Raw genomic sequence first — 17,334 nt, forward strand, 5'->3', positions numbered from 1 at the left:
TGTTCCCTTTATTTTTTTGAGCAGTGTATTTTTGCTTTGTATACACCATCATTTTTTCAACTTTCTGGATAGAGAGGTCCTCCGTTATTGCATTTTATTGCAATGTTTTGGCAACTAAAACAACCGTAATTCTGGCTTTTTGATTTTTTTTCTCGTTACGCCATCAAATTAATTCTTTTTATATATTGAAAGATAGGGTGATTCTGATCTCTGCAATACCAAATATGTGTATTTTTGTTTTATTGTTTCATTTTGAATGGTGCAAAAGGGTTTTTTTTTACCATCACCCTGGGTTGTCTGAGTAGTGTTCTGCCCACGTAAGACCCCAGGTTTTCAGTTATTTATTAACTATTTTGTGTGACATAACCCTAGTTTAAGGGCATAAAAATAAAAAATTAGAAAATTGCAAAATTTTCACCAAATGTCCGATATTTTCACAAATAAACCGTAAGTCATATCGAACAAATTTTAGAGCTATCATGAAGTTCAATATGTCACAAGAAAACATTCTCAGAATCAGTGAGATCCGTTGAAGCGCTCCAGAGTTATTACCATATAATGTGACAATGGTCAGAATTGTAAAATTTGGCCTGGTCATGAATGTGAAAACTGGCTAGGGGAGCAAAGGGGTATTCAGGGTTTTATGACGGCTCAAAGGCACATAGGGGGCATTATTAGTTTTTAGGAGGCAAAATGTGGGCACTGTTTTCTAAGGCACTTGCACAGGACATTAATATAGTCTTAAGGTTAATTTCACCAGCTAGAGGGCACAAAGGAGGCTGTTACCACACAGGAGGTTCAGCAATGAGGACAAATATGGCAGCAATGGCTCAGCATAGGGGTATCAGCGGCATGAGGAGTTTGTGCAGGTTGGAAATAACTGGTGACGGTGCTGGAAATATGAGAAGTCAAATTGGTCTTTGTTGTAAACACTGCAGATGAGTAGTGGCTGAAAGAAGTTGTTATGTTGGTCTGGGCCAGATGGAAAAGATGGGAAAAGTGAACGACTCCATCAAGAACATCAGATGTAAGTAACTATAACTACTGTAATCTCTTATATGTTCTACAGGACTACTATCCACTACAATATGGACACCATATGGCAGATATATCGGTGTTGGTCTTTGTAAAGTGATTTATTTTCAGTAGCTGCCGGGTCATCTGCTGAAATTCCACTATATCCACTATTGGGGTGCACACCACAGTTGGAAACATGGTTACCTGGTTAGGGTCCCACTCAGAAGTTTAGCCCTCTCTGAGCTGAATCCCTAGCAATGCCTCTGTGCTGCCCAAAAAGATGACCGTCAACAGATTAAGAAACTGACAGACTAAAAGTATGAAAGCCTTCTAATAATAATAATAACAATTTTTATTTCTTTAGTGTCAACATGTTCTGCAGCACTTTACAATTCAGAGGGGACATGAACAAACAAGATAAGACATTACAGAGTACTACACAGTTCACATAACAAGATGAGTGAGGGCCCAGCTTGCAAGCTTTCTTATAACGGTTATTGAAAAGACGGGTGGATATAATAGTCACTGATATTATTTATGGAAATGTATTTTTGTACATTTTGAGTTGCTTGGTTATTATTCTCACTTAACAGATGAAGATAAACAATTGAGAAGGAAAAATCATGTTTTTCATTTAGTTGCATAATAATTCTGTACACTAATATTTTGCGATTAATTCTACCAACATGGATGTTCTCCTAAGAAAGACAAAACAGCACTTTTACTTTCTTAAATATTCAGGTTTCAGGATTATTAACCTTTTGAATTGACTGACAGCACTGGAGTTGTTCACTAATAAAATAAATCATCAAAAATACAAATTGCCTCGTAATTGTGCACACAGTGTATGCAGAAATATGGAAAATTTGGGAGGGTTCACAAACATTCAAGCACCACTGTAAATCATCATTTAGTGCTTTAAATTGTTTTACATTTCTCTTGTATGACATGGGACTTTACTTTTATTTTCTTTCTTGTACTATTTGTAACCTCCTCTAATATTAAATTCGTAGATAGAATATTTCCCACATCCTAAACATGAAAATGGCTTCTCCCCTGTGTGAATTCTCTTGTGTCCAGCACGAGTTCATTTATGTTTAAATTTCCCACTTTCTGAATCTGAAATTGTCCTCTACTGTACGTGTATTCTCACATGTGTAACAAGTTTGGATTTCTCATTATGACATGTCCCACATTCTGAACATGAAAATGGATTCTTGCCATGTGAATTTTCTGATGTGTAACAAGTCTTGATCTATTACTATAACATTTCCCAAATTATCAACATTTCCTCTCCCCTGTGTGAATTCTCTGATGTTTTGCAAGATCACATTTTGTACATTCTGATCATGAAAATGGCTTCTTCCCTGAGTGAAATCTCAGATGTATAACAAGCTATGTCTTCCGATTTAAATCATTTCCCACATTCTGAACATTAACATAACGTCTCCCCTGTGTGATTTCTCTGGTGTACAATGAGATTTCGTTTATTTATAAAACATTTCCCACATTCTGAACAAGAAAATGGCTTCTCACCTCTGTGAATTCTTTCATGTGTAACAAGATGTGATTTGTTTATAAAACATTTTCCACATTGGGAACATGAAAATGGTCTCTCGCCTGAGTGAATTTTCAAATGTGTTGCAAGATTTGATTTGTTTGAAAAACATTTCCTACATTGAGAACATGAAAATGGCTTCTCCCCTGTGTGAATTTTCTGATGTGTAACTAAAACAGATTTATAGTTAAAACATTGCCCACATTCTGGACATGAAAATAATTTCTCCCCTGTGTGAATTCTATGATGTCTAATAAGATTTGACTTATCTGTAAAACTTTTCCCACATTCTGAACATAAAAATAATTTCTCCCCTGTGTGAATTCTCTGATGTCTAACAAGATGTGATTTTCCTGTAAAACATTTCCCACATTCTGAACATGAAACTAAATTTTCTCCCGTGTGAATTCTCAGATGTCTAACAAGAATTGACTTATCTGTAAAACTCTTCCCACATTCTGGACATGAAAATAATTTCCTCCATGTGTGAATTCTCTCGTGTCTAACAAGATTTGACTTACCTGTAAAACTTTTCCCACATTGTGAACAGGAAAATACATTTTCCCCTGTGTGAATTCTCTCATGTTTAACAAGAATTGACTTATCTATAAAACATTTCCCACATTTTGAACATGAAAATGGCTTCTTCCTTGTGTGAGCTCTTTGACGTTCCTGATAAATTCTGTTATTTTCATTTTGCTTAACAATTTGTGATGACTCAGGAGATGTAACAAGTTCAAAAGTATCAGATGACAGACCATTACTCTGTAGGGCTGGAGGTACATCTGGGACAAGGGCATTCACTTTACATATATTTGGTGTAACATTATGACCATCTGCTTTAAAATCTGAAAATATCAAATTTTTCTCTATGCTTCTGGTACAGTCATCTGCCAAAAATAAAATCAGTTTTAATACTTTTCAATAATATTCCTTGAAAATATATATAAATTATTATTTAGTATTAAATATTTTAAGGCATTTCTAATTACAATTGGTAGTAACATTCATTTTTCAACTGACCAAGACAGTGGCATCAAAAGCACATCTTATATCACTAGTAGAAATTGATCTTAACTTGCTGCTTATCTGCTTCCTGCCTCATCTGTTTAGACATCTACCTGCCTGACTTCTGTGTATAACCTGAATTAATCTTTTACCTGTTGTCTTCATAAATTAAAATAAATAATCCATGGGTTGACTTTGAAATTCCTACCAAAGGAAGGATACCAGGGTTCTTTTGGAAACACTATTTTGGCCAGATTAATGCTCTCCAAAGCTTCCCTCACCTTGCTGGTAAGCATAATAATGTTATGAATGTGCCACGTTATGCTGGGACCTGTGGTACATCTGAGATTGGAAGATCGCGCCGATTAGCACGTCCTCTTTAAATCTTCACGGCCATTCATGAGTTAACAGGTTTCTTGTGGCATGGAAAGGATTTAGAGTTCCTTGTGGTCTATTGGCTGTGCTGCTTATTGGGATCACACCCTTCCATTATATAAACCTGTTTCTGGCTTTCCTCCGTGCGAGCAATAGAATTTTCATTCTGTTTCTTGCTTCATTGGAGAAAGTGTTCTGGAGAATCGCTCTTGTCGTCTTGAGATTGTTGCATGCGTTTTGTTGTGAATATCTCTACCTTTCCCTTCTAGCATTCTTTTGTGTTGCTTTTCTGCCTCTTTAATGTGTACCCATTTTCCTTTTGTGTTGTATCATGTGGGTCTGTCATTTGACTGTGCCTTGGTTTCCCCTTGTCTGTCCAGCCGGTGTTACCCTTTTACTCCTGTCCCTTTCCTCCCTGGGGGGAGAGTGAGAGCTGCGTAGGATTTCGTAGGAGCACAGAGAGGTATGAGACCCAGCCATCTCCATCTTCAGGAGTAACCCTGGGGTTAGAAATAGACTAGGTCCTCCCTAGATTAAGGGGACAGTATAGGGTTCCACCTTGCCTGACTTTCCTATGGTCACAGCATGACAAATAACAGACTAATAGACTGGTACGACTGACATGGACAGTTTGCAACCTGTGGTAGATCAGGTTCATAGATACTCTCAGGTGAAGAATGAAGACGCCAAAAAAATAAAACTCAGGAATCATCTTATAACCTTTGCTGCTTTAGCATCAGCGCCTGCAGATGAACCACTATAAAGTTATCAGATCGATTTTCTAAAGATTAGAAAAAAGTGTAGTCCTCCTATGTGAAATTTATTTCAAGTGCCATCCTCTGCTCAGAACAACAATATAAAGGTATGGAGAATTTGTGGAGTATTTCCGCTCTGCCTATTACTGAAGATGTTAATTTCCAAGAATTATTAAACCTGTATTTTTATCCGACGCGTTTCGAAAATTATCAGAGCTTAACTGGATTCGAACTGAGATTTTTTAAGCTCTGATTTTTTAAACAAATGGGAAAAAAACATTTTTTTATTTAATGTGCAATTTATTTAATACAAAATTGTTAATATACATTTTTAATATTATAATTTAATATACTATAATATCATATACACATTTTGAACATGGAATTTTAGATATCATATGTATCAGTCTGACCAATGTTAATTGCATTAATTATGTGCCGACCCAGTGAACTTTGACACAGCATATACTGTCATGTGCTGGTTTGGTGCCTTTATTTGAAACTCAATCATTTAAAAACCACCCTCTATGTCTATGTGTTCATGTGTGGTTGTTTCCTAAAGAAGTGTGTGGCACTTTGAAATGCGTTGAATAAAACCGCATGTTAAATCATTCTTGGTAATTGACGTCTTCAATAATTGGCACTGCAGAAAAACTCAACAAATTCTCTGTACCTTTATTTCATCACTCTGACAACCTGTGGATTCGCAGCACCTGAATAACGTTCCAAAACGCATCATTCTATGGATCAGGTTAGCATAATCTAATAGTTATTTTAAATGTTTGTCAGATAAGACCCTAATTGCACTACTTTCTCTCCAGCCTTTCTACTTCCAGAACAACAATATGTTAGACTTACTATTATTAGCATACTTTCTCTGCCTCATGATTCCAGAGCTATTATCTGTAAAACTCTTTAACCCTCTCTGATGGGGCCAAGTTTTTATTTTCATGCTTTAATTTTTTCCTCCCCTTCATCCATGAGCCCAAAAATCTGAGATGAAATGATGATCAAAAATTCCAATCCGCCATTTTTTTTGTGTGGGCGAGGGGTCTACTGTTAGTTTTTAAGTCATTCAATATGCAGTAAAAATGTCCTAGCAACATAAATCTTCAGGTAGGTATGATTACGGCGATAGTAAACATGTATAGCGCTTTAGTGGTTTATAACAATTCAAAATTTTACAAGAAAAAATAAATAGGTTTGTGTCCGTAAATAATGGACTTGCTAGGCGAAACAGGATGGTAGCGAAAGGGGTGCTCATCAGTATGTCCCCAGCTGTCATGAGAATCCATCTGTACCCCGCAATCGCTTTGCAGGGGAAAAAAGGAAGACAATTGGCAACTGGACAGACGCCGATAGAAAGCCTTTAAATGCCTCTGTTAGAGATTGTTTTAAATGGTTAAACAGAAGCAATTGGAGTTGGCTTTGAGCACTACTTTTAGATGCATGTGCCAGTTAGATTTCTGGCAATTTCTCAGTGGAATGATTCTGGAATCTAATGTAAATTTTTCTACACCTATCAGACTAATAGTGATGATGATGCATTAGCCAACTCCTGAACTCTATGGAGACTGCTATGACTTTACTCTCAGCCTGGTTGGCATATTTCATAAATTTCACCTTAAAAAATTCCTCGATTGAGTATCGCCGAGCTCGCTCGCCAATCACTATCCAACTACTTTCCACTTTTCCATATACCGTAAATGTGTATGGACGTTCTCAATATTTCAAAGGGAAAATTGCTTTAAAATCTCATGATGGACATTTGAGTATAATACCATCCATGTCGTTTTGAACTTAGTAATTCCCCAGTCATCTACCAACAGTTTAACGATATTGTTTGAAACCTCTTATATGTCAGTGTTACTCAAGGATGATAACATGGTGTTTTCTGCTATTTTCTCCCAATTTAAACACCCATTCAGAACATATTCCCATGTTTTTAGTGTTTTTTTAAGAACTTCTGAACATAGTATTTGACATAGGTGCCCAGTTTGCATCAAGGTTTTGTCAGATGCTGTCGATAATTACAAGTCAAGTTAACGTAATTTTTGGCTTCTCACCCTCAGTCCAAGTTGAATGTGTCAATCAGTTTTGTCCTAGAAACAAGGCCTGACTTTCCTTGACATATCAAGCAGGTAAATGTGGTGTGTTACAAGCTGCCCATTCCAACATCCCTTTAGATTATCAATTAATTCATGTGTCTCATATTAGGCCACTAATACTAAATCATTTCCATTGGAATCCAACTGTTATCTCAGAATATTTTAGTCCTGATGCAAAATTAATGGTCAAAAATATTATGGATGAGAGGAGGTCCTCAGTAAAACTTTTATCTAGGAGTGGAAAAATTCAATGCTGGCCAGCTACAACGGCAATCTCTGTGCTTCCTCTTCTAGCCAGACCCTGGCATTAGTGGTCACTACTCACCTGTGCAGTTATCTATAGGAATCTCCTCTTTACACCACTCATCACCTCTCACAAATGTCTCTGTAGTATTAATATGGGGCAGATCTTTACCCTGAAAGAAATATTGTAAAAGTCACAGACAGATGGAGAAGTCGCATGAAATGATTTAGAAGAACTGAAAAGATCATATATGAACAACATTTACATGACAGCAGTAGTTAGCACATAGCTGCAGGTCTCCTGTATAAATCCAACCTGTTGGCTAATAATTCTAACCAGCAGTCTCCATAACCAGACAACTGTGAGAAGATCAAGACAACATCTAATGTCTATGATCAGCTTTATCCTGTCAACTCCACCAAGTATAAACACAATGAATGGACACATTATTGAAGACACGCATCTAGTAGCACATTTGACTTTCAATGACCTTCAGAACCTCAACAATTTGTCGTGTCATACATTCCAGTTGGAGTTACTGAGATGCTTTTAACAGCTCATTCAAAATCGTTCCTGTGATGCTCTATAGGATTAAGATCTGGAGACTGTAAAGGCTGAGGATGCAAGAAAAAATTGCTTTCATGTTCCTGGCAGCAATTAATGAATATATGACCTTAGTTGCATCTTGCATTGTCCTTCTTCCACAGCTGCCATAAAGTGATGAGCTTGGAAAGGCAAAATGCTTAAGTTATCCATAGTGTCCAAACATATATCCACAGATATCAGAGGACCCAGCATGTGTCCAGAAAGCATTCCTCACACCATTACTCCACCTATACCAGCCTGAAATACTCCACAGAAAATCGCATATTTGCGGTCAAGTTACCGTTCACTCTCGATGGCAACAACGTGTCCAATGCTCACATTATAAGGCTTCAGAAGTCTGCAGTCATGTACAGTCAGGCAGCTATGAGCCGGCCAGTGTTTAGTGATAAATCAGAATGCAGTTTTACAATTGTGCAAATTTATAACACTTGATAGATTTGGAGGCCATTAGTGCAAACAGTATAATAGTACAAAGTCTACAATACTGAAACCTCCAATATTCTCCTTGAATGTGTTGTGGTAAAGCCAGGTTACTTGGCTGTATGAGGAGGTAAATAAATGATACTGTCTATTTACATTTTCAGTTGGTTTATTTAGCAGCATAAACCAATGCAGAGTCCGTGAAACATAAATGTAGCCCATCTGGCATAATGGCAAAACAAAATAAGAAAGAATCCATCAAAGTCCTTGCACCAGCCGGCCACTCAGGATTAGGAAAAACCACGCGGTTCAGGCAGGCTTTTTATAGCCCCTAAACCACGCCCTGGAGTGGAGATAGGGTGGATAGCTTCCCTCCCAGCACTTAGCTATCCACCTGTAAAGCATGCCCTTGTAAATCTGGCAATTAACCCTCTCTGCACTTAACATGCAGGAGAAACCTCCATGTTTTACATGACTGCAGCAAAAAGTCTCAGAGACACGTATCTCCCCTCCAGTATTCTGCCAGTGACCTTGTCACATATTCCCCCCTCTGCCCAAAGCCGGGGGTTTGGGCACCTTCAGACACCAGACAGGGAATTCTACAGAGAGCATCAGCATTTCCGTGTAATTTTCCAAGCCTATACTCCACGTGGAAATTAAAGTCCTGGAGACCTAAAAACCATCTAGTCACCCAGGCATTCTTACCCTTCTTTTCCTTCAACCACTTCAAAGGGGCATGGTCTGACACAAGCTTAAACTTCCAGCCTAATAGGTTATTATCTATTTTATGGCTAAACACTCTTTTTCCACTATCGCATAGTTCTTCTCGCAGGAAGAGAGCTTCCCATTCAGAGAGAGAATGTGATGTTCTTCCCCATTTATCTCTTGAGAGAGCACGGCTCCTAGGCCAACTTCTGAAGCGTCTGTGTGGACCACAAACTCCTTCTCAAAGTCTGGTGTGACCAGGACCGGCTACTTACGCAGTGCTAGCTTCAACCGTTGGAACGCCGTCTCTGTTTCCTCCGTCCATTTCACCATTGTTGATCTGGTGCCTTTGAGGAGCTCCGTAAGTGGCGTGGCCATCATGGCAAAATTTGGGATAAATCGCCGGTAATATCCCACCATTCCCAGGAACGCTCTCACTTGCTTTTTGGAGAGCGGTTGCAGCCAGTTCTGGATTGCCTCCACTTTGTTCACTTGTGGCTTTATCTTGCCTCTCCCGACGACATAGCCCAAGTACTTGGCTTCTTCCTTTCCAATGGTGCATTTTTTTGTTGCAAATCCCGCCTTCCTTAGAGCATCCAGAATCGCTTGTACCTTAGGTAGATGACTAGCCCAATCTGGGCTAAAGATCACAATGTCGTCAAGGTAGGCTGCGGCATACTTCTTATGTGGGGCTAGGATCCGATCCATAGCCCTCTGAAAGGTGGGTGGGGCCCCCTGCAGTCCGAACGGCATCCGAGTGTATTGGAAACACCCATCAGGTGTCGAGAAAGCCGTCTTCTCCTTGGCCGTCTGAGACATGGGGATCAGCCAGTAACCCTTTGTCAGGTCGAGGGTGGCGATATACCTCGCTGGTCCAAGCCTCTCGATAAGTTTGTCGACGCCGGGAATCAGATATGCGTCACACTTGGATACCTCATTCAGCCGGTGGTAGTCCACTCCCCATTGGGTTTTGGCACGAGGACGATGGGACTCGACCATCCACTCTTCGACTCCTCTATCACCCCAAGGTCTAGCATCCTTTTCACCTCGGTTGAGATCACCGCTCGGCATGCTTCAGGAATCTTGTAGGGTTTCAGGTTCACTCGTATATGCGGCTCTGTTAGCACGTTATGCTCTACATCCTTAGTACGCCCCGGCAACTCTGAGAACAGGTCCAGATTCCGCTGTAGCAGTTCTCGACATTGTTGCTTCTGGGCCAGTGATAGAGTCTCTGCTATCATGACCTCTTCCACATTGCCTTCGGGAGAGGCTCCCAGGCAAGGCGCTTCCACAGGTTCCGGTCTCGCCACGGCTTGAGCAGGTTCACATGGTACACTTGATGCGGCTTTCTTCGGCCAGGTTGGTGGACTTTATAATTAACTTCACTGATTTTCTCCACCACCTCGCACCTTGTCATTTGGCCAGGAACTTGCTCTCGACGGTAAGGATTAGGACCAAAACACGGTCCCCAGGCTGGAACTGCCTCGGCCTCGCCGAATGGTTATAGACACTTGCCTGGGCCTCCTGCGCCTGGAGGATATGCGCCTTCACAATAGGCATCACTTTCGCCATTCTTTCCTGCATCAGGGCGACATGTTCAATGATGCTTCGGTGGGGCGAAAGATCGGCTTCCCAGGTTTCCTTAGTGATATCCAGGAGCCCTTGTGGATGTCGTCCATACAGTGATTCAAACGGGGAAAAACCGGTGGAGGCTTGCGGAACCTCCCTTATTGAAAAGAGCAGGAATGGCAGCAGGTAGTCCCAGTCACGTCCATCCTTCTCTATGACCTTCTTGGGCATCGCTTTTAGGGTTTTATTAAAGCGCTCTACTAAGTCGTCTGTCTGCGGATGGTAAACGGAAGTTTGCAGCTGGGTAATCTGGAGGACCCTACATAGCTCCTTCATTACCTAGCTCATGATCAGTTAGTATCTCCTTCGGCAGACCGGTCCTGGCAAATATATGGACAAGTTCCCTGGCTATGCACTTACTTGATGAGCTCCTTAGTGGTACCGCTTCTGGACACTGGGTGGCATATTCCATGACCACCAGAATGTATTGGTGGCCCCGGGCTGATTTGACTATGGGCCCCACTAGGTCCACAGCAATTCTCTCAAAGGGGACCTCTATCACCGGTAGTGGAACTAAGGGATTACGAAAATGGGAGGTGGGCACGGTTATCTGGCAGGTGGGGCAGGACCTACAATAGTCTAAGATTTCCCGGAAACTTTCTGGCCAATAGAAGCTCTTCATTATTCTCTCCTGGGTTTTCTCAACCCCTACGTGTCCCCCCAGAATATGTGAGTGGGCCATGTCCAACACTCTCCGACGGTATGGCACATGAACCAACAGCTGTTCCACTACCTCTTCACCTTTTAGTTTAGTTACCCGGTACAATAGCTCCCCCTGAACTGCAAAGTGTGGGTACCAGCTGTCCGACCCCAGTTCTTGAGCAACACCATTACAAAGAGTAACATTGTCCCACGCCCCTTTCAAGGTCAAGTCCTGAACTTGAGCTGACCCAAAGTTCTCTCCGGGCATATCTAATTCAGGGAGGTCGGCCACCGTCTCATCCTCATTGCCTGCAAGGACACATATTGGGAACTCATCTACTTCCGATGTCGACCGGGGTATTTCTCTTGGGTCGTGGGTTTTGTCCACGTGAATCAGTCTGAATCCCTTCCCCCACAAGTCCCAGAATAAGGGAAAATCGCGCCCCAATATGACGGGATGTATCAGGTCCCTGACCACCCCGACCTCGTGGGATTGGGCGCCACAGTCTGTTCTGACTGTCACACTGGCCAATGGCTAATTCTTGGCGTCCCCATGTATGCAACGGACGCCCACAGTTTTGGTAGGGATCAGCTGGTGGGGAAGGGTGGCATTGATTAGGGTCACCAGACTCCCAGAGTCCAATAGTCCAAGCACCCTTACTCCATTAATGGACACGGCACACGCCTGTGGCCCCTCGCCGAGTTGACTGTCCACACTGCAGGCTGGATAAGCATAATCTGAACACACTGTCTGCCTAGGCTGCAGTCCATTGGATCAGAGGACATATGACACCGGGCGACTAAGTGTCCAGGGTTGTGACACCGCCAACAAACGATATCCCTCACAGCAGTCTTTGTGGCACCTTCAGAGGAAGTGGGACGCCCCCCAGTTGTGGCTCTGAACCCCTTCCGTGGTGAACTCTTGGGTATCCCAGTACAGGGAAGTGACTATACCCGGTTTCCCGAGGGTTTTCTCAACGACCTGGTACCTCTCTAGTAGGCCAACGGGGTCGTCTGCGTTCTGGGGATCGCCTTGGGCAACCTAAGTCTGTATCGGCTTAGGAAGGGAGTGTATGAACCTATCAATCACCACCCGCTCGACCATCTGGGCAGGAGTGGAAGACTCTAGCTGCAACCACTTCTGAAAGAGGTGCAGCAGGTCAAACATCTGTGAAAGAGGGGGTGTGTCGCCAGCATACGCCCAGTGGTGGATTCGTTGGGCTCTCATTGCCATATTCACTCCCAGGCGTGCCAAGATTTCTGTCTTTAGTTTGGCATATTCCTTGGCATCCTGCAGTGCTAAGTCATAATATGCCTTTTGGGGTTCCCACGACAAATATGGAGCCAGAACCTCTGCCCACTGTTCTGGTGGAAGTCTCTCCCGATCAGCCACCCTCTCAAAGACTGTCAGAAAGGCTTCTACATCATCCCAGGGGGCCATCTTCTGCATGGCCCGTCTTACCGCTTTCTGGGCGTACGAATCATCACCTGGACTTGGGGGAGGGGCTGCCGGCCTCCCATGAACCGCCTCTGCAAGTAGCTCAATCTGCTGCTGCTGTCAGTACTGGCCTTGTTGATGCTGCTGCTGTTGACTGAACTGGTCTTGTTGCTGATGCTGTTGTTGCATCAGTGGTTTATTTGTCTCCTGCTGCTGCTCCCGTTGCTGCTGCTGTATGTTCTGCTGGCTCTGCCGGTGCTGCTGCATGCTCTGCTGTTGCTGCTGCATGCTCTACTGGTGCTGCGTTTGCTGTGCCGGCTACAAATGCTTAAGCAGGTCCTCCATTTTTTCCGGCGTTACTTGCTGGCTTAGGCCGCCTTCACCCAGGACATGCAGCACCTCTTATAACAGAACACGTGTTCGCTGGGAATGCTGCCCGCACTTCTAACACCAACTGTGGTAAAGCGTCTTACTTAGCTGTATGCGGAGGTAAATAAATGATACTGTCTCTTTACATTTTCAGTTGGTTTATTTAGCAGCATAAATCAATGCAGAGTCCATGAAACATAAATGTAGCCCATCTGGCATAATGACAAAACAAAATAAAAAAGAATCCATCAAAGTCCTTGTACAAAAACCACGCGGTTCAGGTTCAGCAGGAACAAACACACGCTCCTCTCTCTGGAGCTGGCCTCCAGATACTGACCAACTCCTGAGTCAAAAGGCTGGCTTATTATAGCCACTAAACCACGCCCTGGAGTGGAGATAGGGTGGATAGCTTCCCTCCCAGCACTTAGCTATCCACCTGTAAAGAATGCCCATATAACTCTGGCAATTAACCCTCTCTGCACTTATCATGCAGGAGAAACCTCCATGTTTTACATGACTGAAGCAAAAAGTCTCAGAGACACGTATCTCCCCTCCAGTATTCTGCCAGTGACCTTGTCACAGTGTATATAAATGTATCTGGACGTTCTCAACATTTCAAAGGGAATACTGCTTTAAAATCTCATGATGGACATGAGTATAATGCCATCCATGTCGTTTTGAACTTAGTAATTCTCCAGCCGTCTTCCCACAGTTTGTTGATTTTGATTCTAAGCTTCTCCTGGCAAATCTATTAACGATGACCATGCCATGTTTGAAGTAGCTCAGATAGCTCAACTTTCCCATTTTACTGAGGATTTAGATTGAAAACTGAGCACTTAATTTTTTTGTTACACTCCACGGTCACCGGTCTAATTTGCATGGAAGCACCAATCAGGAAAAGGGCAGGTGTCTGTAATAAATTTTCCATTCAGTGTATAATACTGGTGAATAAAACAAGACTGAACATAAGACCTTCACAGCCATCTACACATCATATTCAAGATCTCATGACACCTTCTTTCCATCTACCTGATGATCCTGAGGAACATTGGGATTTTCCTGTTTACAGTCCTGTGGAAGAAGAGGATGGGGACATCTCTCTGGTGTTGTCCTCTTACTGGATAGAACTGTAGGAAACACATAATGAGACTGAATTTCGTTCTTTATATACAGATAATTATAGGCCATGTGTTTAGTCCAGTCTATTACCTGGTGATGTGAGGGGCTGGGGAACCTCCATCGTGACTTCCTTGTACAGATCTTTGTGTCCTTCTAAATACTCCCACTCCTCCATGGAGAAATAGATGGTGACATCCTGACATCTTATAGGAACCTGACACATACAATGATACCATCATCCCCGCGAACCCTTCATAGCGTTACTGTATAATGTCCCAGCATTCCCAGCAGTGTCACCTCTCCAGTCAGCAGCTCAATCATCTTGTAGGTGAGTTCTAGGATCTTCTGGTCATTGATGTCCTCATGTATCAGGGGGTGAGGTGGAGGCTCCGTCATTGAGCTCAGTGGTCTTCCCCATCCCTCAGACACAGGGGCCTGACTGCGTTCACCAGAGGTCTTCTTCACTACTGTGTAATCCTGGTTATGGATAGACACATTAATAAATCTCACTACAGACATTTCCAGAGTCCTCACCTCTCCAGTTCTGTCCATCTGTTATTCTCATAGATAAGAATGATGTAATGTGACGTCATCAGAATCTCTCACCTCTCCAGTAAGCCGGAAGAGGATCTCTAGGGTGAGGTGTAATATCCTCTCCACCATCTTGTCCCTGTCCCTAGCCATTCTTCACAGGTCAATTAGGAAAATTCTCTTATATAGAAGATCTCCACTGAGAGGATCCGATATTGTCGGGACCTGAATGGGGAGAAGATGACGATGTAACGTCATAAAGTTCCCGTGTAAAAAATCTCCGAAGCTGATACCGGCTTCACATGATCACTACATCCAATCATGGCCCATCCTGCCTCCAGTATAACATACAATCACATTATAGTCACATACAGAGATTTATCACAGAATATCTCCAATCCAGTATCAAAAACACAGAAAAAAAATAAAGGAAAAATCTAAAATACCCGAATCTCTGTTAAAGGGGTTGTCCACTACTAGGACATCCTCCTCTCACTTTGAATATAGCCCCCCCGTTAAAATAAAACATCTAAAGTCACTGTCCTCTCCTTCTGACGTATAAGTAGTCACGAAGAAGTGAGAGCTGCGGCCGGCCGCTTCTTTTCTCTTGATTACTTATACGTCCAAAGTGGGGACAGTGACGCCAGTGCTGATTTGGTGCAGGGCTTAAGTGACGTAACAACCTCACGTGAGCCCCGAAATGCGAGTGCAGACACCACTGGAACAGCGCCGGCACGGGAGGCGAGTATAGGTGTTTTTATTTTAACGGGACAAACATTCCGAGTGAGAACGGGTTATTCTAGAAGAGGATAACCCCTTTAAATATTTAATAAAAACAAGACAGAAAGTTATAAGGTGCAGGGAACATTCACAGAGATTGGGACGGCAGAAACGGGGACGTCAGTAACAGATAATGATAGAACATTAATATCTCCTGGTAGTGACAACATGGAGCGGGCGACGGCCATAATGGGGACTGTACAGTAACAAAGGAGTGAGCAACATCAGGAGGGAAGTGACCCAATATAATCCAATACAGACAGAGACCCTGAGGGCTCATACCCATATGTGTGAAAAAAAAGTTCCATATTTTGGACCGAAAAAACGGACGAGTGTCATGCGAGTACTATGTGAGTGTCATGCGAGTGCTATGCGATTTTTTCACGCATGGTCTCTTGAAAAGCCGGCAATTCATCAGCCCCGTACAGTTACAACACAGAGGTACAAGATAATTTAGAATAGAAAGAATAGATCTACACACATAGAATAGATAGAAAGATGTCAATCACATATATAATTAGTACAGTGACCCTGTTGGTTACTGTACATGTCATTTATGGTTAAATTAAAGAATTTATTATAAAAAAAATGGCATGGGATCCCCCGTAATTTTATAGTCTAGCAGAGGTTAAGCAGACAGCTGGGGCAGATGTTTGAAGCCTGGGAAGGGGGTAATACCCCCAGAGCGTCCCAAGCTATTAATATCAGCCCTCAGCTCAATACTTAGCCTTTACTGGCTATTAAAATGGGGGACCCCAAAAAAATGATGTGGGGGTCCCTCTATTTTAACAGCTAGCAAAGGCTATGCAGACAGCTGGGGACTGATATTAATAGCCTAGGAAGGGGCCATGAATATCCTCTGGATGCGCCATGTCTGGGATAGCTGAGGGCTGCTGTTTCTAGCCTCAGAGTGGGCCAATAATCATGGCTCCCTTCCTGGGCTATTAATATCAGCCCCCAGCTGTCCGCATAGCCTTTGCTAGCTGTTAAAATAGGGGGACTCCATGTCATTTTGTTTGGAGGTCCCCCATTTTATTAACCAGTAAAGGCTAAGTATTCAGCTGGGGGCTGATATTAATAGCCTGGGGAGCTACTACCCGAAGAGACGGGTGCGTGAAAATCGGACGTCACTCACATGGTCCGAGTGCCCTGCGATTTTTCTCACGCACCCATTGACTTGCATTGGGGAGTCTCGTCCGAGATACGTGGCAAATCGCAGTGATTTTTTTCTCAGCCCAATTTCAGCTGAGAAAAAAATCGCAGATGAGATGTCACTCATAGAATAACATTGGTCAGAGTGCAATGCGATGTTTTATCAGATTGCACTCGTCCGTTTTTATCGCAAATGAGTATGAGCCCCGATATAGCGACACAGACGGGAACACGTTCTGCCTCCTGGAATGTGACCGCAGCACTGAGGGGGTTAATAGTAATGGGGGATCTCCACATACCTCCACCTGCAGAGCCGCCACCACATATATGGCTGTTCTGTGCGCACAGGACCTGTGATGAGGTCACAGGAGGGGAGGAGTCAGGGGTCACATGATCAGGGGCCTCAGTGGATGCAGGACTCTGCTGTGCTGGTTGTCATGGTGCTGGATGAGGGGAAGGTTATGTGTGGGGTCAGGAGGGGTTTACAGTGTGGATGTAGCAGAGCCGTGTGTGTACGAGGTGTACGGAGCGGAGCCGCGCGTGTACGAGGTGTACGGAGCGGAGCCGTGTGTGTACGAGGTGTACGGAGCGGAGCCGCGTGTGTACGAGGTGTACGGAGCGGAGCCGCGTGTGTACGAGGTGTACGGAGAGGAGCCGCGCGTGTACGAGGTGTACGGAGCGGAGCCGTGTGTACGAGGTGTACGGAGCGGAGCCGTGTGTGTACGAGGTGTACGGAGCGGAGCCGCGTGTGTACGAGGTGTACGGAGCGGAGCCGCGTGTGTACGAGGTGTACGGAGAGGAGCCGCGCGTGTACGAGGTGTACGGAGCGGAGCCGTGTGTACGAGGTGTACGGAGCGGAGCCGTGTGTACGAGGTGTA

At 43.3% G+C, this 17,334-nt stretch overlaps 1 protein-coding gene across 1 annotated transcript; it reads right to left on the reverse strand.

Moving 5' to 3' along the window:
* Positions 1 to 1,401: 1,401 nt before the first annotated feature.
* On the reverse strand, positions 1,402 to 16,822 carry LOC141272001 (oocyte zinc finger protein XlCOF7.1-like). Its single transcript, XM_073682277.1, has 7 exons — positions 16,756 to 16,822; positions 14,600 to 14,749; positions 14,291 to 14,470; positions 14,084 to 14,207; positions 13,904 to 14,001; positions 7,147 to 7,237; positions 1,402 to 3,465 (listed from the first exon to the last, which is right to left on the reverse strand). The coding sequence occupies exons 2-7, from the start codon at positions 14,675 to 14,677 to the stop codon at positions 2,453 to 2,455; spliced, it is 1,584 nt and encodes a 527-aa protein (XP_073538378.1). The 5' UTR covers positions 14,678 to 14,749; positions 16,756 to 16,822; the 3' UTR covers positions 1,402 to 2,452.
* Positions 16,823 to 17,334: the final 512 nt, after the last annotated feature.

The sequence above is a fragment of the Phyllobates terribilis genome, unplaced genomic scaffold (genome assembly GCF_046119375.1).
Source record: "Phyllobates terribilis strain yellow unplaced genomic scaffold, ASM4611937v1 Scaffold_5__5_contigs__length_657084704, whole genome shotgun sequence".
NCBI classification, from domain to species: domain Eukaryota; kingdom Metazoa; phylum Chordata; class Amphibia; order Anura; family Dendrobatidae; genus Phyllobates; species Phyllobates terribilis.

What these genes read in the sequence shown, in the direction of transcription:
- LOC141272001 (XM_073682277.1), bottom strand. Translation starts at nt 14,677, where the DNA reads ATGGCTAGGGACAGGGACAAGATGGTGGAGAGGATATTACACCTCACC. An exon ending in TTGAGCTGCTGACTGGAGAG is followed by an intron (nt 14,208 to 14,290) that starts GTGACACTGCTG and finishes TGTATGTGTCAG; the next exon opens with GTTCCTATAAGATGTCAGGA. An exon ending in CCAGCCCCTCACATCACCAG is followed by an intron (nt 14,002 to 14,083) that starts GTAATAGACTGG and finishes TGTTTCCTACAG; the next exon opens with TTCTATCCAGTAAGAGGACA.